This window comes from Drosophila subpulchrella, chromosome X (assembly GCF_014743375.2).
Source record: "Drosophila subpulchrella strain 33 F10 #4 breed RU33 chromosome X, RU_Dsub_v1.1 Primary Assembly, whole genome shotgun sequence".
In the NCBI taxonomy this organism is placed as follows: Eukaryota; Metazoa; Arthropoda; class Insecta; order Diptera; family Drosophilidae; genus Drosophila; species Drosophila subpulchrella.
Genome location: NC_050613.1, coordinates 13,070,617 through 13,095,848, shown reverse-complemented (window position 1 = coordinate 13,095,848; position 25,232 = coordinate 13,070,617). Strand labels below are relative to the sequence as shown.

Here is a 25,232-nt window from a genome sequence, read left to right as displayed (position 1 = left end):
TTATTCTTCTCGCTGGGGGTTGAAATTCCTTCTTTGTCCCCCTTCTCCTTCTCCGCCCATGTATAAGTCAGCGTGTGTGTGTGTGTGTGTGCCTGTTTGTGAAGCGAATGGACAAACAAAGTGCGCGACTGTGACGTCACTGGTGTCAGGAGCAGGGCTGCAGTGCAAAAACAACAGTACCAGGGATACTGCAAGGCGAGTACAGTAAAGTCTCCAAAGTGCACACTGAAATTAAAAAGAAATGAAAACGAATACAAATTAACTAAGTGTTAATAAATTGTGTGGTTTAAATATCAATGTAAATATAAAAAAAGGATTTTACCTTTGGCACTATCACTGAATTAGATTAAAATAATGAAAGGCAACACTTTTTAAAGGTCATTTCCAAATTACTCTACAAGTATGGTAAAATATTTTAATTATCTGCTATTGTGTTGAATACAGGTACGCAATTTAAAAAATGCAAGCTAGATGGTCCTAGTTTGTAAAATTAAAATAAAGCTTAGGCACATTTTATAAGGTTAATCAAAAAGCATTACATAAATATGTCAATATCAATCAGGTTAATATGGAAGATTATTATGAACAATTGTTGGCTAGTGTTGTTAGTTTGTTTTATTTTTTTATATTATTTTATTTATTTACCTTTATATATTTTTCAAATATCGCGGTTACAGGTTTGCTACTGTTACTCCTTGAGCGACTCCCTGCTAGAGAGAAAACGAAGCTTTAGACCTGCGTATTGTGACACCTGGCTCAATACAAATCGTGGTCTTGAATCTCGTTGGACTAATCTCGCCACTCGCTAATGATTTGAAATCCAAAACATATTGTTCTAAAATATTTTTTAGTAATTAAGTAGTTAAGTCGATCGAGTGGAGTAGCTTTTTTCCATATACTTCTAGTAATATATTTTTCTAAACTATGCTTTATTTAAATATTTGTAATACATTTAATGCAGATTGGCCAGTCATCTTAAGGTTTTAACAGTGTGACCGTTTATTTTAATTATGAAAACGGTTTAAAGCAAGAAAATTATTCATTTTCTATTCACAAGTTCATTTTTCAAAACGAAAACATTTTTATAAAAGTATATATATCTATGATCGAAAGCACTAGCCGAGCCGATCTAGCCATGTCCGTATGTCCGTCTGTCCGTATGATTGCTAAGATCTCCCTGATCAACAAAATATTTTTAAAAGTTTTAAAAAATTATAACTTTATTGTTTTTTGACATATTAACTTCTACTCATGGAAATATTATTCTTTTTATATATAAGAATTTCAAATAAAAAATTAAAATCTTTTCTATGTATATATATAACCTTTATGGAGTTGGAAACGTTTCCTTCACTGCGTTGCAAACTTTCGACTGATATCATTATACCCTCTGAAATGGTATAAAAACGGACGAAAGATATGCCATGGAATTTTGTGGATAGTTGAGGCACTTGTTTTAATGTAGCTTTGTATGTTTTATTTTTGTCTAAATCAATTTGGGGCATACACTGTGAAATCGTATTTTCTTGCCAACTGCCGAAGAAATCTGTCATCCTTCAGGCAACCCAACGTGACCTAGTAGAGGCACTGTGGCTCTATGGATCCGGTTATGTTGCAGACGGCAGAGACCACATGGAGGTAATGCTTCGTGTGCCAGGCTATATGGTCGAGTCCCACTTCCAGGATGCGTCGAGAGCTGGTCTCGATGCCCGGCAGGTCCTTGAGGTCTGTTTTCATGAACGTTCGTATAGGTTCGAGTTCTGTCTCCGTATAGATCTCGTCCACCAAAACCGTAATGAGTTGTGTGAGGTCATGGGTGCTGTTTTCGTAACTGAAAGATGGGTAGAAGTGTATTTAGGTAAATTTAAGATCTCAAGACCCCTTACAATTTCCTGATTTCCTTGATGTTGTCCATCAGGTATTTCTTGGCCAGTATGAAGCCCAAAGGATTCTGTGCCACGGCGCTAAAGATCAGAAGGACATCGTCCTTGGGCATGTAGCGACTGCCGAAGGCCAGACCGAGCAATTTCTCCAGTGCCCAGTTTTCGCGACTACACGCAAGGGCACCAAGGATGATCCTCCTTTCCTCAGCCACATTTGACCTTTTGTACAGCCTCCTTAGAATCGACCAATCAGCCTCCGTTCCAAACTCAATAGCAGTGCAATAGATAGTGCCGCGTCGATCCACCGGAATGCGATTGGCCTCCAGGCTCAGGCCAGCGAACTCCTTGAGGGCCAGATTCGCACAGGATCCCAGATCCATCTGGCAGGACATCTTCAGTATTATCGCCATTAGATCTGTGCTGTTGGCCTTTCCAGCTCCCTGGGTTTTTGGGTTAAATAGCTCGTCGAACTTGGGCTGCAGTACGGATCTCATAAAGATCTATAAAGTATGATAGGTATATATATCAACGGAATATTTATATATATTTTTACAATTTTTCAAATCCAACTGTTTCTGATTTTAGTCACCAGAGCTTCGCCTTAAAAAGTTCTTAAAAGCTAAACTTACAAAAGTTTTGCCAAACGTTGTATGGCTCCACCTACATCACATATTATGGATGATTTCACCTATTTTATTAACCCGTTTAGAAAGCTTTGGCTGTAAAAGGGTTTTAAAACTAACTACAGAAGCTTTTATATCTATAATTTAAAATCCTTGCTTAGATAATAAATAATCAAGCATCACCAATGACTAGTTAATATTGAAATATGCGGAATCTGATATAATCTTAAAACTTATAATTTTAAAATAGCTATAAAAGGAATGCGTTTAAATTGAAGGCATATGCCCAAAGCTCAAACCGTTTGAGCTAGAGCAGCCAAATTTGTACACAATGCTTCAAACAGCTTTTAAAAAAGATTTAAGGAACCAAATAAATATCTTCCAAAGTTTATATAGAATATATATAGAATATATTCGAAATAAGTTTATGAAAAAGACAATTCCTTTTGAAATCCATTATCAAACAAAGATTTAAAAAAATCTAAAAAGAATCCTTTTGAAATCCATTATCATATAATCATTTGGCAGCTAAAGTTAGTTTTAACTTTTTAATTAAAAAACAAGGAAGAACGCTATAGTCGAGTACCTCGACTATCAGATACCCGTTACTCAGCTTAAGGGACCAAAGGAAAGTGGAGATATGCAAGCAGCAAATGCGCCACCTACCGGCGGTATACAGACTTAAGCGTTGTGGGCGTTAGAGTGGGCGTGGCAAACTTTTTTTTTAATCAATCGATAGGTATTGACGAGACCAATACATTTCAGTTAAAATTTTTTATCTAGCATGAAAATTGTGGGCGCCACAGATTTGGGCGGTTTGTGGGCGTTGGAGTGGGCGTGGCATATTCGCGTAACATACTTGCGCTGCGCTCAAGCCCACGGAATCTAAATCTGAAATCCCGTTTCTCTATTTTTGATATTTTCCGAGATATCCGCGTTCATATTTACGATTTTTTGAAGTTTGTGGGCGGTTTGTGGGCGTTAAAGTGGGCGTGGCAAACTTTTTTTTTGGGTCAATCGGTAGGTATTGATGAGAACAATACATTTCAGTTAAAATTTTTGTTCTAGCATCAAAACTGTAGGAGCCACAGTTTTGGGCGGCTTGTGGGCGTTAGAGTGGGCGTGGCACTCTTCTGAAACAAACTTGCGCTGCGCAGGAATCTCAGGAATCTGCATGCCTAATCTCAGTATTGTAGCTCTTATAGTTTCCGAGATCTCAGCGTTCATACGGACAGACGGACAGACGGACAGACGGACAGACGGACAGACGGACAGACGGACATGGCTAGATCGACTCGGCTAGTGATCCTGATCAAGAATATATATACTTTATGGGGTCGGAAACGCTTCCTTCTGCCTGTTACATACTTTCCGACGAATCTAGTATACCCTTTTACTCTACGAGTAACGGGTATAAACATAAACCTACTCCTATTAGGATGGTTGGATGATGAATCGTTTAAGTAACATTTTCTTAAAGTTTTTTCAGCCGTTGAGACCCGGGTGACTTTTTTTCTAGCGCAACTCTTGTATTGGACCTTACAAAAACTCTCATAGGATTGTAAGCAAGATCACTTTAAATCACTCTTCCTCACCTTGAAAACGGAGAATATTTGAGTGTTGCGCAGGATGTGGTAGAGCCACCCCAGGCTCCTGGCCGCCGCTTGCCACACGATGACATCGTTCTCGTGTCGGAGGCTACCCACAATGTTCAGGGCCAGGTCATAGGTGACAATGCCGGCGCTGGCCAGATTGAGGACGTCACCGATCAACTGGGCCCGGGTGAAGCGGTCAATGCTGCTGGCGTTCTTAGCCGCCAGAGCTTGTCCAATCAGCCGCCAATTCCGCTCGTCGTAGGTGATGCGGCATGGAGTGGTCACCCGTAGGTTGAAGACCACCCACTCGTCCGGCTGAGCCACCTCGTCGAGGATTAGGGGACTGGGGGTCTGGTGGGGGCGACAGGTCAGCCACTCGCTGGGCAGCGTGGACGCAAAGCTCCCGCGGCCCGCCGAGGTGAAGGTCAGGGGAACCCACCAACACTGGTGGCGGTTCATCGGGCGCCTTCCATTGCCGCCACTCGGATTGCGCAGGAATCGCTGCTGGGTGACGGTCACCTGGTTGGTATCATAGTCGCGGACCACCCGGATCAGCGGATAGCCCGGCTGCAGCGTCCACGAGTCCATCAGCTGGGTCACCTGGACATCCTGGCGCAGGCTCATGTGGCGATCCGATTCCTCCTGGAAGGCCTTCCACAGGAGCGTCTGGTTTGAGGGTCCCTTCTGCGAACGCCGCAAGTACAGTCGCAACGCATTGACAAACACCTGGATTAATCATATCATATTATAATGTTTTAGGACTCACATATGTGTAAGATGTGCTACAGATAACTTTAATGTGTTTAAAAATGCTTTAAAATATGAAGTGGAAAAAGAATGCCTTCATTTGTTGCATACTTTTAAGCACCTTAATAAGTGATTTTAAGTATGGTGTGTGTAGGTACATGTTACCATATCATAGGATTCACATGTATAAACGTGCCACAGAAATCACTAGAGCTTTAAAACATATTTGGTATTTGTTTTTAAAAGTATGTAGTGAAAAAATTGCATGTATCGGACTTCTAGACCTAAAATATTTTGTTGCCTAGTTTTAGACACCTTTGGTTTTAGCCCTAGCCTAATGTTTCCTGCGGCTTTCTTAATAGGAAATGTTTTGTAATTTAAAACATTTTTTATAAAGCATGCTGTGAAATATATGTTAGACGGTTATTTTGACAGTTATCCCTCGAAATTTGTGCCTTAAAATATATAGTAGCCTACTTTGAAATAGTTCCATAGGTGGTTTAAAGCCTTAAAAGATTTCTGTAGAACCGTAACCCCTATAAAACCAACCTGGGTGCCAATGAGGGAGTGCAGCATACGGAATAGCAGGGCTGACTTCTGGTGGGCCTGAATGTCCGTGGGATGGGAAACGTGGGCGAGGCTCACGGGCTGGGCACTGCCCCTTGAGTCCTCGACGAGGACGCCGAAGGCCTGCCGCAACATGGATAGCTCGTGGAGCCGCCAGCTGGGCTCCACATTGTCCACGGCGAAGCCACCCAGATAGTTGGACAGACCATAGTGCAGCCAGTAAAGGGCGGGATTCTCCAGATCGGAGAACCAATGGTGGGCGAACTCGTGGGCCAGGTTACTGACCACCTCCTGCTTGGCCCTCGCCGTGGACTGCTTTTCGCTGTAGAGGAACAGTCGCTCCGGATGGCGTACCAATCCCAAGTGCTCATGACTCTTGGTTCAATAGAAATACGAAAGGAAATGGAAACAAGTTACCTAAGTGCCATTGCCCTCCAAGGCCTCGGGCAATACTTATTTAGAGTCCTTACCTGATAAACGGTGTCCGGCAGAACCAGCTGGTCAATCTTATCCGAGACATATGGCCTGCCAAAGAGACCCACAAAGTATACGATTATATGGGGCAAGATGCGAATGGCGTACTCCCCCTGATCGGCGATCCTCGGTCGCAACCAGGTGATCAACATGGGGCATTGAGGCAATGGAGGGGACTTGCGACTCGTGAACCGATTGATGGAGAAGGCCAGCTTCTGGACAGACGTCGGCGGTGTCTGGTAGAAGCTAGTCCAAATGTAGTCATCCCTCTCATGGCTGCCAAGTAAATTCAGAAAAGTAATAGATAAATTCGAATTGGTCCTATTCAAGGAAAAACAAAAATCAAAATACAAATATTATTTTTTTTTTTTTATGTTCATTCCGATACAAAAATGAAATACAAAATAAAAACTTGTATATTGAATTCCAAATTTTTTAGTATATATGCGTAACCTTAAAATCAAAGTTGAAAATCTGTAATTCTCAATTTTATTATTTCTAGCTAAAGGATGCGCAAGGGAGACGGAGATATACAAGCAGCAAAGCGACTTTTTCCGAGATTGCAGGGCGCCCCCTAGCGGAGATTACAATATTTGGTCATAATTTCTTAACGAAGGGTCTGATTTGAACAATTGTTTGATAGGAAGATAAGTATTGATAGACCAAGCAAAACCCCATTTACACTTATACAAAATCCTTAAAAATAAAAAAAGACCGACTGTTTTAAGCAGCTTAAAACCTACATATGTATGCTAACAATCCCAATCTCTTTAAAGAAAATATATTTTGTGGGGGGAAAACATATAAGGCAAAACAATTTTTAAGATAATATTTCAACATTTTACATAGATATGTCATAATATTTGCGGGTGTTTTCTGAGTGGTTGGATAAAGATATTATGGAATTTTGTTGACACTTTAAAAATATAGCTTTAAACTCGGGCTCTACTCACTCGGAGGTCTGCCGTACTCGCATGGTGCTCACGGCCCCGGTTGTCCTTGGGTGGGCCAGATTGAGGACGACGGGGCTGAGGTGGGTGGTATCCTCGAAGCAGGGAAAGACGGTGTTGGCCAGGTCGGGTGAGAGCTGGCTGACCGCCACCCACTGCGGATGGTGGCTGGCCACATCCGTGTAGCCGCCAAGGAAGTAGCCAGCGGTGCGGGACATTTGGCCACTGAACTCGAGGATCAGGGTGTACTCCTCGCCCAGCCAAAGCAGGCTATTGAAGTCGATGCCCAGACGATGGAGGCGGATCACCTGCCACAGTTTGCGCACCGTCACCCGGCCACCGGTGCTCTTGCGGATTAGCCACACTTTGGGGCCCATCCGCAGGCCATTGGAGCTGAGGACGATGGTGCGGGTATCGCGCCACACGCGCATCCGGATGGTGACCTCGCCGCGGAAGGTCCCGGCCAGCTTAACCGCATCCACCTCGGTCAGCAGACTGAGGTTGTAGTGCAGCGGATGAACCGCTGAAACGCCCACCGAATGGCTTCGCAATTCGATGCGCGGATAACGCGTCCTCGCCCGGTAACCAAATGCTTCCAATAGAACCGCTAGTACAAATATAACAACCAAGTACCAGGGTAACCTCAGCATTATTGACGGTTTCGCGGGGCGTAAGTGTAATGGATCGTCTTTATATCCAAAATTCGACACACGCTGTCGCATTGACGGGCCTGACGAATGCCCTCGCGGAATACACTCATTAACAGAAAATTATTACCAGCCATAATCATTTAAAAATTGGAAAATATATGAATATAAAACCTTTCCATTTGATATTATTTTATAACTATTCCTTTTCCTCAGAAAATACATTTATTGGCAGAATATCAGCTAATTTTAGGCTTCCATAATCTTTTTAAAAATTCACGAAAATTATAGAAAATTAGAAAATTGCATTAAATTCATTATCTTTTGTTTTGTTTATTTATTTTCCGAAGTTGAAAAAAGAAAGACACTCAAAACCAATGTTTCATCTAGTTATTACCACATATAATTATTAAAAAAATTGATAAAATATAAAACCTAGACTAATAAAAACCGTAGACCATTTGTATATTTTCACATTTTATTTAACTAATTTTTACTTATTAAAAATGTATAAAAAAACTAGACTGGTAAAACCTGTATTTAATTTACACATTTTCAAATTTTATTATATGATAAATATTTATTATTCTTTTCAAGTTCAACAATGAAATGCACTCATTGTAATATTGAAAAAATTGAAAAAGCATAAAACAGATAGTGGCTTATTCCTGTTCCCTAGCTAGATATAAATTTTCAACTCTGTGAGGACTTTGTCAAACAATAAAATTCATTCACACTCACATAAAAACAAGCTCCTTGGGCTTTGGTACTAAATTCATAAGTATTGCAGCTCTGTTGCTAAGGTCGCCATGGACGTAGTATCCGTGAGTCAGCTGATTGATGGGGCCATTGCCATATGCCTGTCCCTTTTGACCTGCTTGAGCCTGCAGTTCGTAGCCCTGGTTAGCCAAAAGGTCCGAAAACAAAGTAAGTAACTTGAATCAAGTAGGCTGTGAAAGTAGTGTTCCACTCGACGATGACTGTTCAAATTCAATTGTGAATTTTCTGCCTTCACTGCCCCACCATACTCTTCGTAAAAAACTCTATTGGGTAATACACACACGAATTTTAACAATGGAAAATATTACCATAGCCGGAGTGATATGGGATGGTTCGACCACGGTGATTGAATGCGAGGAGGAGAATTGCTACAATGGTCGCTCCTTCGACGAGTACACCGACATACTATGGACATTCCTCTTGATCCTGGCCCTGTTCAAGTTGACACAGTTTTCCGAGTGGTACTTTAGCCAGCGCTTGCTGAAGAACAAGGACTACTTCAACGCGAGCTCCATGAACCGCGAGTGGGAGCAGACCCTTCAGCTGCACGAGGAGGACAAGCGTCAACTGGACGAAGAGGTCCAGGTGCTCACCGAGAAGAATCTGAATCTGGAGCTCATGATAAAGGATCTGCGCGACTGCAATATCCATCTGATCAGCGAGAATTTTATGCGCTCAATGCTAGTGGAACAGGTCTGCAATAACACATACAATTTTATTATTTTTCATAATTTATGAGACGTCAAATCATTTTTCTGACATACAATTTTCTTTGGTTACAAACATTTTCTTTTTAAATTTACCTAAATTTATTATTGCTTTTTACAAGATATATATATTATTATTATATGATATTATCGTATTATTTCAGAAGGAACAGCCCGTCCAGCCGAACATCTATATCAACAACAGCTACTTTCACCTGACCCGTCAGGTTTTCATTAACGATGCACATGTCGACCTCAATGTTCGCAACACCGGTGGCGAGGATCAGGATCTCAGCCCTATGGAAGCCTCCGAGGAGGGACTGAATGTCTGGATGCAGTACTTGAAGATGCGCAAGTGCTACATGGGCCCCATTGCCGATCCCAACTTGATAGCACCCACTAGCCCCGATCAATTGATGCCCATTGTTATGACCACCGAGCAGTTGGCCAAGTTGCAGGGTGAGTTCTGGTGGCGCCCTGTTCATGGCCTTGTCATAATCTCTTTTTCGTTTCAGGCATAATATAATTGGTGTTACACAATTGCCCCCAAACAGTATATGATCAAGTTCTGTTAATCAATGAAGAAAAGCTCCATAAAAATCAATAAAAAGTATTAAAATCAAAAGATTTTTTTCCGAAAATATGTGGTTTGGGAAAGATGTTTTATGCCATGTCCCTATGTCCTTCCGTCTGTCTGTTTCTAGGCAAACTAGTCTCTCAGATTTAAAGCTATCGAGATGAAACCTCCCCAAAAGTCTTATTTCTATCGCTGGTAGTTATAAGTCGGAACGCTCCGAATCAGACAACTATATCCTATATGAATAATACAATATTTTTCTTTAATATATTAACTTCTACTCTTGGTAATATCATTCTTTTAATATTTCATAAAATTGAAAAATTAATCGGACGACTTAATTATATAGCTGCCATAGGAATGATCTGATAATTTATGTCAAAAACATATATATTAGTAAATTTAAATGGAACATTATCTTAATATTTCTGTAATGAACGACCTGCAAGGGTATATAAACTTATGCTTGCCGAAGTTAGGTTCCTTTCTTTTTTTAATATATTTCTTTTCATATGCGAATTCTACAGGGGTACAAATCGCTTTATATTAAAGACGCCATTACCCAGTATTTTATTCAGTACTATTATACATTGTAGCGAACTGCCCAAAATAACTTATTGGAATGTTTTTTATTATTACAGCAGGAATTTCACCTCTTCTGGAACTGTTTCGGGGAAGTCGATGACGAAATTGACAATTAAGTCGCCGCGTCTCGAGCCGTTCACTTGATGGGGCAGTCCCTGGCCCGGGAAGCGTCGCACGGTGTCTGCGGTGATAATATCGTCGGTTATATTGACAGGCAGTATTCCGCCCTGGAGCGTCGGCACTAAAAAGTGTAACCCACTTAAAGCTTGTCTCAGGGAAATCTTGGCCGTATATAGCAAGTCACACCCCTCACGGCGAAAGTAGTGGTGCGGCTTCTCCCTGAGGACAAAGACCACGTCGCCGGGCCGCCGGTTGGGCACCTCGTCGCCCTCGCCGGGAAACGTGATCCTGGTTCCCGCCTTCCAGCCCGGTCGAATCTCGACGTTGAGCATTTTGCTTTCTTGAATCGCCCGGCCGGTGAAGGAGATCCTACGTTGCGAGATCTCAAGGCGCTTAATGCACCCCTTCAATATGTCCTCCAGAGTGATAAGAAGCACGTGCTCCACTGTCGAATTCTTTGGGAGCAGCGGAAAGTCGACATCATAGGAGTTTAAGACCTTGGCGTAGGTGGCGTACGGATTACCCTGGAACTGGTAGCCGGTCTGCTGGAGACCCTCTTCGCCCAGAGCGTCGAACAGTTCGCGCTTCTTCTTGTCCGACAGGACCTCGAAGGCCTCGGCCAGCTGCTCGAAGCGCTCGGCGGCATGGGGGTTCTGGCTCATGTCCGGATGGAAGCTCTGTGCCAGCATGCGGTACGTCACTCGGATCTCGTAGTCAGTGGCTCCGCGAGGGAGGCCCAGCATCTTGTAGAAGTCTTTGCCCATGTTCATGCTGTTTAATTAGCTATTGCAAAACACCTTGAGCACAAGAAAAAAGAGTTAAGCACGAGCCTTACCTTTATTTCTTTTACAAAAAAAAGTAATGAGAGAAAATTTCTTCCAGATGCGAACTGATTCGGTTGACTGCTAGACATCAAGTGAAAAATTTTTATATGGCACCAAAGCACATTGACATTTGGTGCTGTTCTATCGATAGATCGCATTTTCCAAAACTAGTAAGTCTAGAGAACTAGTTTATCTTAAAAATATTATTAAAATACCAAAATACCAAATTGTGATGTTGCCCTTAATTTGGCCCATACATAAAAAAACCAATTACATGGATATTTCGTTCTTAGTCCAATTTTTCTCAAATTGGATTCGTTATTCTAAAATATTAAAAAAATGCTATATACCGGAGTATGATCAAAAATAACGAAGCTTGAATTATTATGTATTCCTTTTATTCTAACCCTTGTTAGGGACAAAAATAAAATTGTTTTATTACGAATTTAATTGGGATGTTGCCCATATATCAAAAAACCAATTACATGGAAATTTCGTAATCAGTCCGATTTTTACTCAAATTGGATTCGTTATTCTAAAATATTTAAAAAATGCTATATATCGGAGTATGATCAAAAATAACGATGCTATAATTATTATATTATATATAAGGGTTCTCTAACCCTTGGTAGGAAAAAGAACCTTTTATAACGAATTTAATTGGGATGTTGCTTTTAATATGGCCAATGCAAGAAACAACAAATTACAAGAATATATCGTAATTTTTTATACCTTCGCAGAGGGTAATGATTTTTTTCATGTATTAAAAAATACAATTCCAAATTTTAGATAAACTAGTTCTCCGGACTCAGTAGTCTTGGAAAATTCAATCTATCGATAGAACAGAACAGTGCTCAGCAACGTAGCACTAAATGTCAATGTCGTTTGGTGCCATATAAAAATTGTTCACTTGGTTTCTAGAAGTCAACCGAATCAGTTCGTGTCTGCAAGAAATTTGATCTCTACTTTTTGAAGAACTTATAAAGGTAACGCTCGTGCTTAGATCCTTTCCTATTGCTAAAGGTGTTTTCCCACAGATATTGAAAGATGTCGCTTATTAACAGCACCCTTTTTCGATTCATTTCGGCGAATAAACGCCACTTGATTGTCTCTCTCCTTATGTTCCTTGTTTCCGGAGCGATGTTCATTTGGGACCTCGATAATTTGGTTGCAGAGATGATAGTCCAAGGGTTACCGCTTCAATGGATTGGTCGTTTTTCCTGGAGTAATTGGTCCATCATAATCCTGTTCCTAACCTTACTTTGCTGCATGATATGGTCAGTGTTTAACCAAAGACGCCACCGCGTCATGAACTTGAACCGCGTTGGCAGGGTACGCCGTTAAATGTAAGGGTTACGGTCGTCGTCGCAGCGATCCGCCCGCAGCCGCGTCTTCAGATGCTCCTCCACCAGCTCCGCGCTCCAGATCTTGTAGCCCCTCATCTGTAGCCATTCAATGTACTCAAATAAACAAAAAATGATCATCTATTTTGCTGTGAGTTGTGTTTTTAAAAGGGGTTACATATGTGGGGAGACCCAGCGGACAATGACAATGCAGAAAAATTAGACTCTTTGATAGATGACTTGCATTCTACCTATGAACACTAGGATTAACCTAAGGGAAATATGAAAATTATTGCTTCATTAATTTTGATCATATAGCTTTTTTTTTAATATTTCAGAATAAGGAATTAAATTTGCTTAAAATCGGACTACTATATCATGTAAAATAAAAACACCTCCCAACGAGGTAAGGGGTCGTGACGATGACACATCAACTTACAAAAGTTCTGTTATCAATTTTGTGACGAAAAATTAAACTAAATTGTTTTCATTCTTGTTAAGGCTAAAACATGTTCATAATGTTTCTTTATTGTGGTGAGTTAAGACTTTAGCGGAAGCTTTGAATTTTTGGCTTAGCATGGGTGGTAAGCTTCGCGCCACATAAGTTGTACGTAATTAGAGCCTAAATCTTTAAATCAATTACAAGGGTGGTCAAAATATTTGTTTTTTATTAATATATATAAATTTTCCAAAAATGTTAAGTACAACTAATGGCCTACTGTGATTCAGCAGATTATTTTAAACAAAGCTTTAGAGAAATTGTGTTAACATTTTGTAAATAAATATATAAGCTCTACTGGCGCCCTCTGTCTGCCACAGAGGGAGGCTTGCGTTGCGCCCTTGCAACCAGCTGAGCGATTCGTGGGGGTGGCTTTCGATACCGATAGCTGCGCCTGCGCAGGGGTGTCCTCTCTCTTGTCTTGCTCGTCTCGGGGCGCTCCCTCTCTCGTGTACTGTTATTCTCCCGCCTGCGAGGCGAACACGTTGCGAATGCCAAAGGCATGACTTCAGAGTGACGGGGTCTTCAGTTTCGGTTTCAGTGTGTTCTCTGACTTTGGAGCACTTCCTTACCCCCATACGGTGCGCACACCAACACGTCAAAAACGCATGAAACGGCATGAATACAGTTATACGATAATAAACAAGACGGAAGGCACTGAAAGTCAAACTGAAGGGAAATTGTGTAAAAAAAACGTGGTACTTTCGCGAGTGTGGCAAATGTCAAAGAGACTAACTTTTATATTTTTTTGCGAATTTTTTCTTCGATAACTTAAGTCTGAAATTGAATTTCCTTAAAAAAAAAACTTTGCGGCCCATAAACGCGCGCGTGTTCGCCCGATTTGCCAGTGTGTTGGTGCGTGTGCCTGTGTGTGTTGTGGCTGTATGTGTGTAAGTGTGTTTCCCCCTGTGTGTGTGTGTGTGGCTAAGAGTGCTTATTATGTAAAGTGCTCGTCTTATTGACATTTGACAGTAGGTTGCGCTGATTTCCACACCGATTGCCTTTGACCAACTGCCCAAAAAATGGGAAGCTTCAATTTGCTAATTAATAGAGTGCGTCCGCACTTAAGTATGCTCCACAGTTTGGGCACGCACACACTTGCACAAGCGTGTCGTGTCGTGTGCGTCGATTGTAGCAACATGTCTTTGCCAATCGCACTTTTCCATGCAATCAGCCAGAGAGATAGAGAGAGAGAGAGAGAGAGAGTGCCAGAGAGCCAAGGCACTCACAATTTATAAAATTTTATTAGTTTTACTCCCCCCGTCACCCTTGTCACCGCCCAATCGCTCTTTTGCCCTTCGAAATGTCAAAATATTGCAGACTTTTGTCTGCTCTGCACAACATTGCCAGTTCAAAATACAATTTTCTCTCGTTAGTCACATGTTTTTCCTGACAGCTTGTCAAAGGGCGAGAAAATGCGATGGTATTGGATGATTTATTGATAAAAAATATTTACATATTTCACAAATATCTACCCGAAAACCGTTGATATAGGCCCAAATTAATTGTAGATACTTATTTAGTTCCTGCAGGCCAATTGACATTGCCAGGCTCAATTTGAAAGTCAATTCAAATTGACCGCCACTTGTCGCGTTCTCCACATGCGCCACTTCTCTCTCTCTCTTCCTCTCTCATCCTTTTCCAGTGGATTCTCTTGGCAGTTAACATGTGTAACTTCTGTTAACTTTGACAGCTTAACACTTATCTCCTGTCTGATAATTGAAACATCGAGTTGGCTGGAAAATAAGTCATTTTCATTTAAGCTCAATATCTAAGAGCACTAAGGTATTTCCAACATTATTCTTTAGCTGAAATTTAAAATTTGCTTTGAAAAGCACTTATTTTAACTTTCGAAATTTTATACTTAACTACTTATTCCTAGTGTGAGCTCAAAATACAAATTTATTAATAAATCTTTATATATTTTAAATTTGGAAGTCTACAGCTATTTAGCTAAACGAAACAATACTCAAAAATTAAGATGTTATAAAGTATTAATATATGTTGAAAGAGGTCCATGAAGACGATGTTTTTCAGTCAAGGGTTAACCAAGGGTTAACATTGCGCCAACATAGTCGCTGCTTAACAGCGCATAACGGGACCGCCTCTCCTACTCTCTGTGTCTCTCTGCCTCTCTCCTTCGTCGTGCTCAGTTGGTCGGCGGACGCGTGCTCGTCCTGTTTGGCTTGGTTTAGTTTTAGTCCTTCTTCGAACGCGCTGCCGACGAGTCACGAGTTCGCAAGACGTACGCAGGGATTCCGATTTCCCACTCTTCCAGTCACATACTTTTTTTTCCAGTGTTTCTTGCTCCCAGTTGAGAGCGTGTGTGAGTTTGCGTGTGTGTGCCTGTTTCTGTATGTGTGTGTGTGTGTGTTTTTGATGAGCGTGGAAACAGAAGGAAGAGGAAGAAATAACACAAACACACGCTCAATACTCAGTATAGTACTCTACAACTACAACTACTGGCCATTTGCATGTGATGTGAAGCGAACTGCTTACAGCTGTTCGAATGCAACTCTGCGCGATCTCCGTTTCCGGTTTTGAGTTGTCCTTTTGAACCGCTAACCGTTAATTGCTATCCGTTAACCGATTTGCCGTCCTGTGTGCCCGTCATTCTGACAATTTGTGTGTGTTTGACTGTGTGTGCGTGTGTATTTTGTCATCTATGCTTAATTTCTTGTGTAGTTTTTTTCTTGTTTTCTTTTTTTTTTTTGTTTTTTTTTTTGGTTCTGCCTGGCAAGTGCTATTGCTCTCTCGCTCTGAGTCAGCAGCGCCTGTCAAGCAGAGGGTTGTTTTTTTCCTGCCCTGCCGTTCCGCTCCACACCCCTCCACCCGCCATCAAAACTTCACTTCAACCACTTGCCGTCGCCGTCGACGTCATCGCAGCCATACAACAAACCACCGAGACACAAAACCCCCCCCAAAAACCATTCCCAGTTCCATTTCCATTCCCATCCCCATTCCATCCCCTCAGTGTCATTGGCACTCGCTTACAGTTTTATTCAGTTTGCCTTTAAATTGTGCGTTGACTGCGTTAAATGAACATAAAGAAAAACAAAACATTTAAGATGGTACAAAACCAATGCAATGCGGCATGGCAAATCAGTTGGCGATAATTGTCAACGCTTTTGCCCATATGTATATGTAGAATACAAAAACACATCAAGACAATAATACATAAGTGAACTGAGAAACGAGAACCGAGTATTGCGAACCGCTGAAAAACGTTGCACCCACCACCGCCTCACGCTCACCGCCTCACCGCTCGCCCGCTAGTTTAAAGCTAATGCCACCGCCCACCACCACTAGAACTACTACTTCCACCACAACCACTAGTACCACCACAACCAAGAATTAAGAACCAAGAACCATGAACCACAACCACCAACTACCAGCCTCGACCTGAACCACTTCGCAATAAATACAAAAAAATAAAAAAGAAAAGAAAAGAAAGTAATCTAAAAAGAAAGAAAGAAAGGCAGAGCCCAAATTCCGAGTCCACTTGTCCAAAATGTCGTCAGTTGAAAAATGTGAGCTCCACCAAAAAAAAAAATGCATTACTAGATGTTCGTTCCCGTAATATGTGCATACATATAGCATCCCCCATAGAACCTCTAGCTATAGCTCTACCCCCTCGAAGAACCTCCAAAATCGTAGCGCCTCTACTCTCTCTCTATCCCAAAACAACTAAGTAACTAACTAGCTAACCCACCTAACCACTCCCCGATTTGTCTTGCCATGTTTGCCACTTTAGATCTAGACTCTTGACTACAACAACTATATAAACCACATTTCACTCTTTTCTGTTCTGTTCCATATTACCAAATACAATACTAAGTATAACTTATACTATATATCGGTCTGCCTCTCTCGCTCTCTCTCTCACTATCTCTCCCTCACTCTGTCTTTCTTGTTCTGTCTAGTAAACATGTCTTGAACTTTTACCCACTCTTCTAACTTCTCCTGGCAAACAAATAAAAAACTTTCCCACTTAAGTCTTTGGAAATTGGGAAGACCGTCTGAGAAAAGCATCTGAAAAGTGAAGTTCTCAAGATGGTTCCTGTGCGTTGGCACTCGTGAAAACTTCCCCACTGATTGGCTGGAGTTCCGATATTGTAAATAAGAGCCCGTACCCCAAAAACAATTTTCCCAAGACCCCGAACACATTTAACCCTTAGAATTGCCTGCTTTTTCTAAAACAACCTGCATGCCCGAGATATCATCAGCTTCTTCTACTGGTTATCGATTTATCATTTGAGAATGCGACACATCCACACACAGACGAAGTCGATTGGTTCGATCGGATGGGATCAGACGTATATATAAAAATTACAAGCCTCACACACACACACACACACACACACACTATATTGTACGTTAGCCAAGTAAAGTTACATAATTTCCGTTCCGTTCCGTTTCGTTCCTCGTTCGTTTCTCGTAGTTCCCCAGTTCGTTTGATGCGTTCCGTTCCTTCGTTCGTTCGTTGTGTTTGCCAAGTTCAATTTTGTTGTACTCGAATTCCCAACTGGCCAAGAACCAGATAGTCGGAATTCGGAATTGGCAAGCCAGCAAAAGCCAAAACTGAACAGAAACAAAACAACAACAACAACAGCTACCAGACAAACAAACAAACAAACAGCAAAATAAATCGAAACCTTAACCCAATCTAAATATATATGTATACATCCAAACCTAAAGTGTGTCTAATCACAAATTCTTAATGTAAAATTCTCTTTAAACAAAAAATAATCCAAACACGAATCACACAAACCAAAAACCAAAATCTAAACCAAATAATCGAATCGAAATTGAAATCGAAATCGAAATCGCAGACCCAGGCAAAACTCGCATTGACCACCAAGCATATGAGCTTGTGGCTAAAGGTAAGCTATGAATAGTCAATATTTTAATGTTTATTTGTGAGCGGGAATCCGGAAAATAGAGAGATTAGCACTTTCATTTCGGTGTGCAGCTTATATAGGTATACAGATATATCTGTTGCGTTCTACAATGTAAAAAAAATAAAGTGTTTAGCTTAAATTATAAGCCATATGTAAATGAAAGGAAATGTTTGTTATTTAATTAATTAATCGAAACGATGTCAAAGTTATTGGTTTTCTATAATAAAACCTTTGGTCTCCTAGTACATTTAGAATTTTTTTTCTAAATAACGTTTAAAAAAAGAATAGGGGAATTTGTAAACCATATATTTAAACCATATTATCCTGTTTCTTTGTTAAACGAAATCCCTATATCTATAGTTTTAATTGTCTCTGCTTGATGAACCGAACTGTTGTGAATAACCCATGAATATTTTCCCTCGCTGGCATAAATAAACCCTTAAAGCTTGTCATTATGTTGGTGCCGCAGTCGACTTGCACGATGGCCCAAGGGAAATTTCCTCTAAATTATTATCTTCGGCCCGTTCCTGGTTCCGCATTGATTTGTCGCATGTCCGGATGTTGTCGGCCCTGCCCCCACATCTTGCCACATGCAACTATTCATTTTCAATTATCCTGTTAAATTAATGCCTTCTACTTGTACCCGTCTGGCCCATTCTCGACTTCCTTGCCAGCCCTTCCAGCGCATCCCCACATGTCCTTTGTCTGCGGCATGATTCAGCTATCTGTGAAAAGTTTGTTTTTTCGCCCCCTTTTGTTGCTGGCGACAAATTCAACGGCAGACGGCGGCTTGGCTCTAAAATATTGGTTATTAGCATAGCCCGGGGGGTGTACATGGGGCTATACTACGGGTGTATATATATGTATAGGGGTTGGGGGCTTGCCCTGGAAGCTGACAAAGCAGCCAGCGCTTTTTGTTGCCTACTTTTTGGGGTCAGGGACTTGTTTTGTCAGCTTAAGCGAGGCGAGAGCGCCTAGCAAATTGCCAGACACACACACACAGAGAATCGAGTGGGGATGGGCACTCTGTATAGATAGAACCCGCTTATACATCTATTTATCCGCTACCCACGAGTTTTTCATCCCCATTCTCCAAAGGACCGCTGCATCTTTTGTATTGTGAATCATAGCCAAATGCATTCGACGCCACGGCATCATGGCCAATGGGGCTGACAATGCACAAAGAGCCAGAGGAAAGATAAGTGGGTGTCTGCCCAGAACCACCCACCACCCACCACCCACCGCCCATTAGCCATCAGTCAGCCCCGGTTGCTGTCGTCATCGCTTGCTCTCTCATAATCCTTGGCGTCATCATCCTATCCTTACCATCCTGGCCATCCTATATCCCTTCTCCTGACATCTCCGTCTCTTGTTCGATCCATGCAGTTCAGCCAGAGCTAATTTAGCGTTAATCGAAGTGTATTTACACTAGGCTTTCTCTCCGCCCATCTCGTCCTGAACTCCACTCTGATTGCATTAGCTTGAAGGCTGCATTGGCTTGTCACTAATTAGTTTTCAATCCCTCAACTTCTCCCGACAACTGGCCAAAAAAAATAGAAGAAGAAAAAAATTGCAACCAACCCATTTTATTTCTTTGCCTTGACAGTAAATGACTTATTGAGGTTACAACTAATAGGAAGTCATTGCCCCCAAAAAAAAAAGTAAGAAAAGGCGTGCTTTAGAAAACTATTTCATGGGTACATGTCTCAATTAGTAACCGAATGATTGACAGATTGACAAATGCAAGCAACATTAAAAAGCCCTTAATTTCAATCCCCCTATCAAGTTGGTATAAAAGGATATAAAAAAGTTTACAAACTAGAATTATTTTAGTCACAAATAACCCTTATCTAAATATATTGTTTGCTTTTGAACAGGTCAGTTGCTTCTGGGAATGTTTATATCTGATGATTCTACTTACTTAACTTTGTTTTTAGATGTTCACTCCAAAAGGCAGCCACTTCAAGGTTACATAAGTATTAGCGTAGTTTTCTTAAAATAAACTTCCCCATTATACCCGGTCATAGAAATGTTATAAAATTGTCATTCATTTGAAATCTGATTGCATTGTCAATGACTAAATACAAATCCTTTGTGACTTTGACCGAGTACTTAAACAAACCAGCACTGCAGCTGTGGATAAATGCTAATTCTGTTGAATAAATTCCGATCTCTTTGAGTTGTCAGTCCGCCCATCATGATTTCACTTCAACGACTGCAATTCCCTACTTTATAAAAGGCTCTTGATGGTTTCGAGCGTTGGAATTGGCTTGTTCACTATCCGATAATTCCGGTTGTTTAGCAACAAACCGATTCCCAGTCGATGTCCCAAAGCAATTCAAAGTGACAGAGCAGCTTGGGCCAATCTGATGCGCTTGGAGCGTCTTTATTTCAACAGTCGCAGTCCTCATTAATTGACCACAACAGCTGCCGGGTTGAACTTTAGTTTCCTTGGTAATTGGAGCACTTCTTCTGCTGCTCCAGCTGCCGTTTCCATTGCCATTCTGCACTCGGTACTCGGCACTCGACTTTGGATGCCTCCGTTGTTACAATCCAAGGAGGGTATCAGAATTATGGCTGGCAAGGAGAAACGCTCCATTTGCTTGGGCCCTAGGTTTTAACGTGGTGCACTGCGAGAAATTAATAGCAGATTCTGTTTGTTATCTACTATTAGTAATCAAATTTAATCCAGATGACAAGCTGTTGCATGCGTCATCGACGTTATCGTATACTGTGCGTGTGTCAGCAGAGCACGGATTTCGATAATATTGTATGCTAATAGCTCACTTTCCATAAGGTAATAAACAACCATAAAAGGTGCTGTCAGAAACTAAGAATAGGGGATGCCACAAAAAATAATTATCGTTTTAAATTAACATACAAATTTAATTTAAGGTGCTTAAAAGTATGGAATAAACAAATCACAGTCCTCCATATGAGCTAAAAATATATTGTAGCATACTTATAGACACTTAAAAATATGTTTAAAATCGATTTCAAGCCCCAGTATGAATACATTTATACAAAAATGTTTAGATTTGCATATAAGTGGGTAAATACAAAATTATTAATTATTTAGTTACATAGTTTTTTTGCCGTTATTAAATTCAGCCCTCAAGAGCTATGATAAATACTTTATTGTTTAATGAAATCTCTTTGAAGTGGCAAAATGTCAAGTTGTTATTCCATAGATAAGGGCTATTCTTGATGGAAAAACCAAACTTTTTTTGCTGTGTTTGGGCTTGAATCACTTTGTTCGCTTCCGTCTAACATTTTCCTTTTTTCCCAAGCCTGTGTGAGTGTGCGTGCGAAATCCGGATGTTGGCATATGGCTCAGCGCATCTGTGAGTGGAAAAACGTTGCGCATACGGCCCGTGTGCCGAGCTGCATCCGTGTGTATGTAGGGGTGTGTCTGTGTGTGTGTGCTTAACTAATATGCTATGAACGTCGCTTCGACACGTTGCAATTGTCGCCCCTCATCGTTGTTGTTCCTGTTTGTGTTTGTGTTTCTGTTGCTGCCCCTGTTTTGGGTCCTGTTCCTGCCATTGTTGTCCTTATTGTTCGCCACATTTGTATGGCGATTTCCACAACTTGCACTCCAGAATGGGCTGGCGCAATAAATGTTTGCTGTGGCCAAATATTGGGCTAGATGCTGGGCCGATGGCCTTGTGCACGGCAAATGGCAAGTACAAAAAAAAAAAATAAAAAGCAGCGCACGAAATGGGACATCCTGTGCCACGGAAGCACCGAGATGGAACACACACTCAAGGAGTGCCATCAATGCGATGTGATAAAAGCTGGGAATTGCATTTGAGAGGAAGCATTTACTTTCCAATATTTAAGAAAATATTTAAGCTCTTTTATTATAATAAAATAAACCCCATTTAAATACAGATAGTCATGTAATTCTTCTTTTATTGAATTTGATAACGAATTTTGAATGGTTCGTAAAACATTCATCGCTTATCTTTGTATGGGGATTACCTCGAATGACCAAATAAACGCATAGCCCCTTAAAATGGGTCCGCAGCTATATTGCTGCATTTGTGATCGCAAAGGCATTCAACCCGTATTCGAGGATAAAGGTCCTGCTAAGCCAGGCAACGGCTGCGAGTCCTGCGCCTTTTTGTGAGCTTGTGTCCTGTGTCCTGTGCGTATGCGTATGTGTATGTGTGTGCGACAGGTAAGTGAATTTATGTTGCACACGCTATGCGAAACATGCCACTGCATCTGGCCATAAAAACGTGACAGAAACAACAACAGCGAAGGGGGGCAGCCAGAGCAAATAAGGAGCCATGCCCCAGGGCTGCGAACATCCTCGCACATCCTCGCACATCCTGCCACATCCTGGCAGCAATGTCGCCTCCTTGCTGGTCACACAAAACTTTCAACGTTCGCAACCGAGGCGAGCCAGAAATATTATTTATTGAGGCGAATCCTCTGCCTACCTGGATGTGCTCGCTCGCATTTGGCTTGCCATTTCGCTTGCCCCTTCTTACACTCAGGGAAAAGTTAAGGACTCAAAAAATTAATACATATTTGGACAATGGTTTTGGGATTTTAAAACATGCTGAATTAAAATTCATTCATTGTAATAAATGAGCTGTCTTAAAATTTTTAAGAAGGAATTTTCTCAACTTATGTAGTCTACATAAATGGCATAAGCCTACACAAAAGTAGGAATACTTGGCAAAATGGCAAAAATATGGTCGATATAGCTTCATTGCTTTACGTTCTGCATTAATTCTTCAAATTGAAACATGCGTTTTATATATATAGATAAATGATAATTCCAAATGTACAAATTACAGTATTAAAATTCCTCTAAGGCTATTAAATTACAATAAATATAAAGCACTTGACACATTTTTGTTCAGTGCAGTCTGTGTCTGTTTCACTCGCAGCGCGCCACGCATATAAATCGTTCAAATTGAGCGGGGTGCGCTGAGCACCATGCCCCATGCAGCATATTCATGGCCACAATGGCCGCATGCAACCGAAGGGGGAATAAAAGTTAATGCGACTTTGCGAGTTGTGAAATAAGATAGAAATTGCGAGTTATCCCCGCCACCCCTTAAATCAATTTGAGAACAATTCGGACACACAAATATTTAAGTACACCCCTGGCCAGGGTCTTTAAATCGAGTTCTGCAGCCGGCCTTTCATTTATGATTTCCAATCAGTTCTGGCCGATAGCTCTCCGTCCGAGTTTGGACCTAAAATTATATTACATAGCCGAAAGTAAAGTTTGCCACTCGATGTGTGTCGGTGGGGGTACTACAATATATACATATGTGTTTATATAAACACTCTGAAAAAAAATCAAGTATTTTGTGCTTCAATCAAGTATTTTCGGTGTCAAGTCCGAGAAGAAAATGCAGCTTTCAGGCGCGAATTTTCAAATCCGAAAATATTAGGTTTCAGAACCTTTCCGCCTACAATAAAGTATAAATAATTCTTAAATGTAGTCATATTTGTACTAAAAACAAGATCGATTAAACAATATATAAACTATATTGTAAATTTTAGTTGGGTTTTAATTATATGCTAGGAAGAGAAATAAGTATTGGAAACTGAATTAAACGAGATATATCTAAATAATATAAATATTTTAAGTTTACCAACGGCTAGTCGCTCACGGGCATTAACACTGTGTAATTTATGAGTCTTAAGTACCGAGCACTTTCAGAATAAAAATTTGTGGATTATTGTTGGGTAATACTTAAATCCAAAATGTGCCTAATGTGCTGAATGTGAGAACTTTATCAGCACGAAAGTTCATAAATGGTAAACATGAAGTCGTTCTTAAATCAAGGCGTACTTGATTTTAGCACAGTGATTTTCCCTGAGTGTACATATCCTTCCCTGACCCACACAAGTCATTGATTTTTCGGGGCTCTCAATTGACTTGCTGCCGTCCTTCGAGTTACGTCCTCTCTGGTATTACGCTCGAATTACTTTTTATTCTACACTCCCCACGTTCTGTCGTTCGAAAAACGTAGTTGTCTTGTAGGCTAGATAGAAGGTATTGGGTGTTGTTTTTCCTGAGGCGCTCAAGGATATCAAATTTTAAGCCACGCGTCACACATGACAGCGCCAGGACACACGGGACAAAGGGCTGCCAAAGGATTGGGATGGGCTTTCGGAATGGGAATGGGAATGGAAATGACCGGTCCTTGCGGTGTGACTCACCCACACTAAAACACGCAAGACCTGAAACCGAAACCGAGTCCAAAACCGGAATACTGATATTGCACCACCAAAAGCAGCGACCACCTGCCAGGATGTGCCTCGATTTGCATTTGCAGGATATGGACTTAATGTCTGCCTGCAGAAACGTCACTTTAGCAATCACTTCGAGGCTTTAGTTCCTGCGGTTATGTACATTTGTTTTCTAAATAAAAGGCAACTTTTACAGCATTGCCTTATGTATCTATTCATATTCATAAAATCAGTTTTTTGGCTGCTATGAAGAAAATAAACGTCAGAAAGAGGAATGTTATACCTTGTTGAGCTCGTCGTTTAATTTCCAATCCATTGGCAATTAAACCTGGAAATTTAAAATTTTTCACATTTTTCACAAAAAAACATGATGCTAACCCTATAAAAAATATGAAAATTGGTCCAAAAAAAAATATTCTTAAAGGATATGGAATTTGTTAGCATGGGAAGCAAGTTGTTCAAAACAGTCGGTCTTTTAGCTGTACGCCTTGATTTGGCCAAACTACGATTGAAAAACAGGAAAGAAAAATCGTATTCTTGACAAAAATTTGACTTAAATCTGATCCCACTTTTTCACATAAAAATTCGGTATTTTGACTGCTATAATGAAAATAAACGTCAGAAAAAGGAATGTCATACCTCGTTGAGCTCGCTGTTTAATTTCCAATCCATTGGCAATCAAACCTGGAAATGTTTAATTTTTCACATTTTTCACAAAAAAACATGTTGGTAACCCTATAAAAAATATGAAAATTGGTCAAAAATAGATTTTCCCTAAAGTTATGGGATTCGTTAGCATAGGAAGCAAGTTGTTCAAAACAGTCGGTCTTTTAGCTGTACGCCTTGATTTGGCCAAATTACGATTGAAAAACGGGAAAGAAAAATCGTATTCTTGACAAAAATTTGACTTAAATCTGAATCCCACTTTTTCACATAAAAATTCGGTATTTTGACTGCTATAATGAAAATAAACGTCAGAAAAAGGAATGTCATACCTCGTTGAGCTCGCTGTTTAATTTCCAATCCATTGGCAATCAAACCTGGAAATGTTTAATTTTTCACATTTTTCACAAAAAAACATGATGCTAACCCTAAAAAAAAGTATGAAAATTGGTCAAAAAATAGATTTTCCCTAAAGTTATGGGATTCGTTAGCATAGGAAGCAAGTTGTTCAAAACAGTCGGTCTT

At 40.7% G+C, this 25,232-nt stretch overlaps 4 protein-coding genes across 17 annotated transcripts in view; 2 read left to right on the top strand and 2 right to left on the bottom strand.

Annotated features, from left to right (window-relative positions):
• Window positions 1–1,468: 1,468 nt before the first annotated feature.
• Window positions 1,469–7,489, bottom strand: LOC119555837 (aminopeptidase N). Its single transcript, XM_037867465.1, has 6 exons — window positions 6,843–7,489; window positions 5,886–6,165; window positions 5,398–5,790; window positions 4,102–4,827; window positions 1,887–2,383; window positions 1,469–1,831 (listed from the first exon to the last, which is right to left on the bottom strand). Exons 1-6 carry the CDS (start codon window positions 7,487–7,489, stop codon window positions 1,576–1,578), a joined length of 2,799 nt encoding a protein of 932 aa, XP_037723393.1. The 3' UTR covers window positions 1,469–1,575.
• A 711-nt stretch (window positions 7,490–8,200) lies between these two features.
• On the top strand, window positions 8,201–9,598 carry LOC119557073. The gene is made up of 4 exons (XM_037869625.1): window positions 8,201–8,413; window positions 8,580–8,959; window positions 9,138–9,432; window positions 9,489–9,598. Exons 1-4 carry the CDS (start codon window positions 8,296–8,298, stop codon window positions 9,497–9,499), a joined length of 804 nt encoding a protein of 267 aa, XP_037725553.1. The 5' UTR covers window positions 8,201–8,295; the 3' UTR covers window positions 9,500–9,598.
• Window positions 9,599–10,133: 535 nt separating this feature from the next.
• On the bottom strand, window positions 10,134–11,163 carry LOC119557458 (dnaJ protein homolog 1). Its single transcript, XM_037870223.1, has 2 exons — window positions 11,091–11,163; window positions 10,134–11,038 (listed from the first exon to the last, which is right to left on the bottom strand). The coding sequence occupies exon 2, from the start codon at window positions 11,023–11,025 to the stop codon at window positions 10,186–10,188; it is 840 nt and encodes a 279-aa protein (XP_037726151.1). The 5' UTR covers window positions 11,026–11,038; window positions 11,091–11,163; the 3' UTR covers window positions 10,134–10,185.
• Window positions 11,164–15,148: 3,985 nt separating this feature from the next.
• The window catches only part of LOC119558415, a 90,076-nt gene continuing 79,992 nt past the window's right edge, over window positions 15,149–25,232 (top strand). For 5 of the 14 annotated variants that reach the window (XM_037871961.1, XM_037871960.1, XM_037871957.1 and 2 more), the window contains exons 1-2: window positions 15,712–16,451; window positions 17,363–17,804. The gene's annotated coding sequence lies outside the window, so the exon portion shown is untranslated. The other 9 variants (XM_037871962.1, XM_037871959.1, XM_037871958.1 and 6 more) reach the window with 6 other exon arrangements.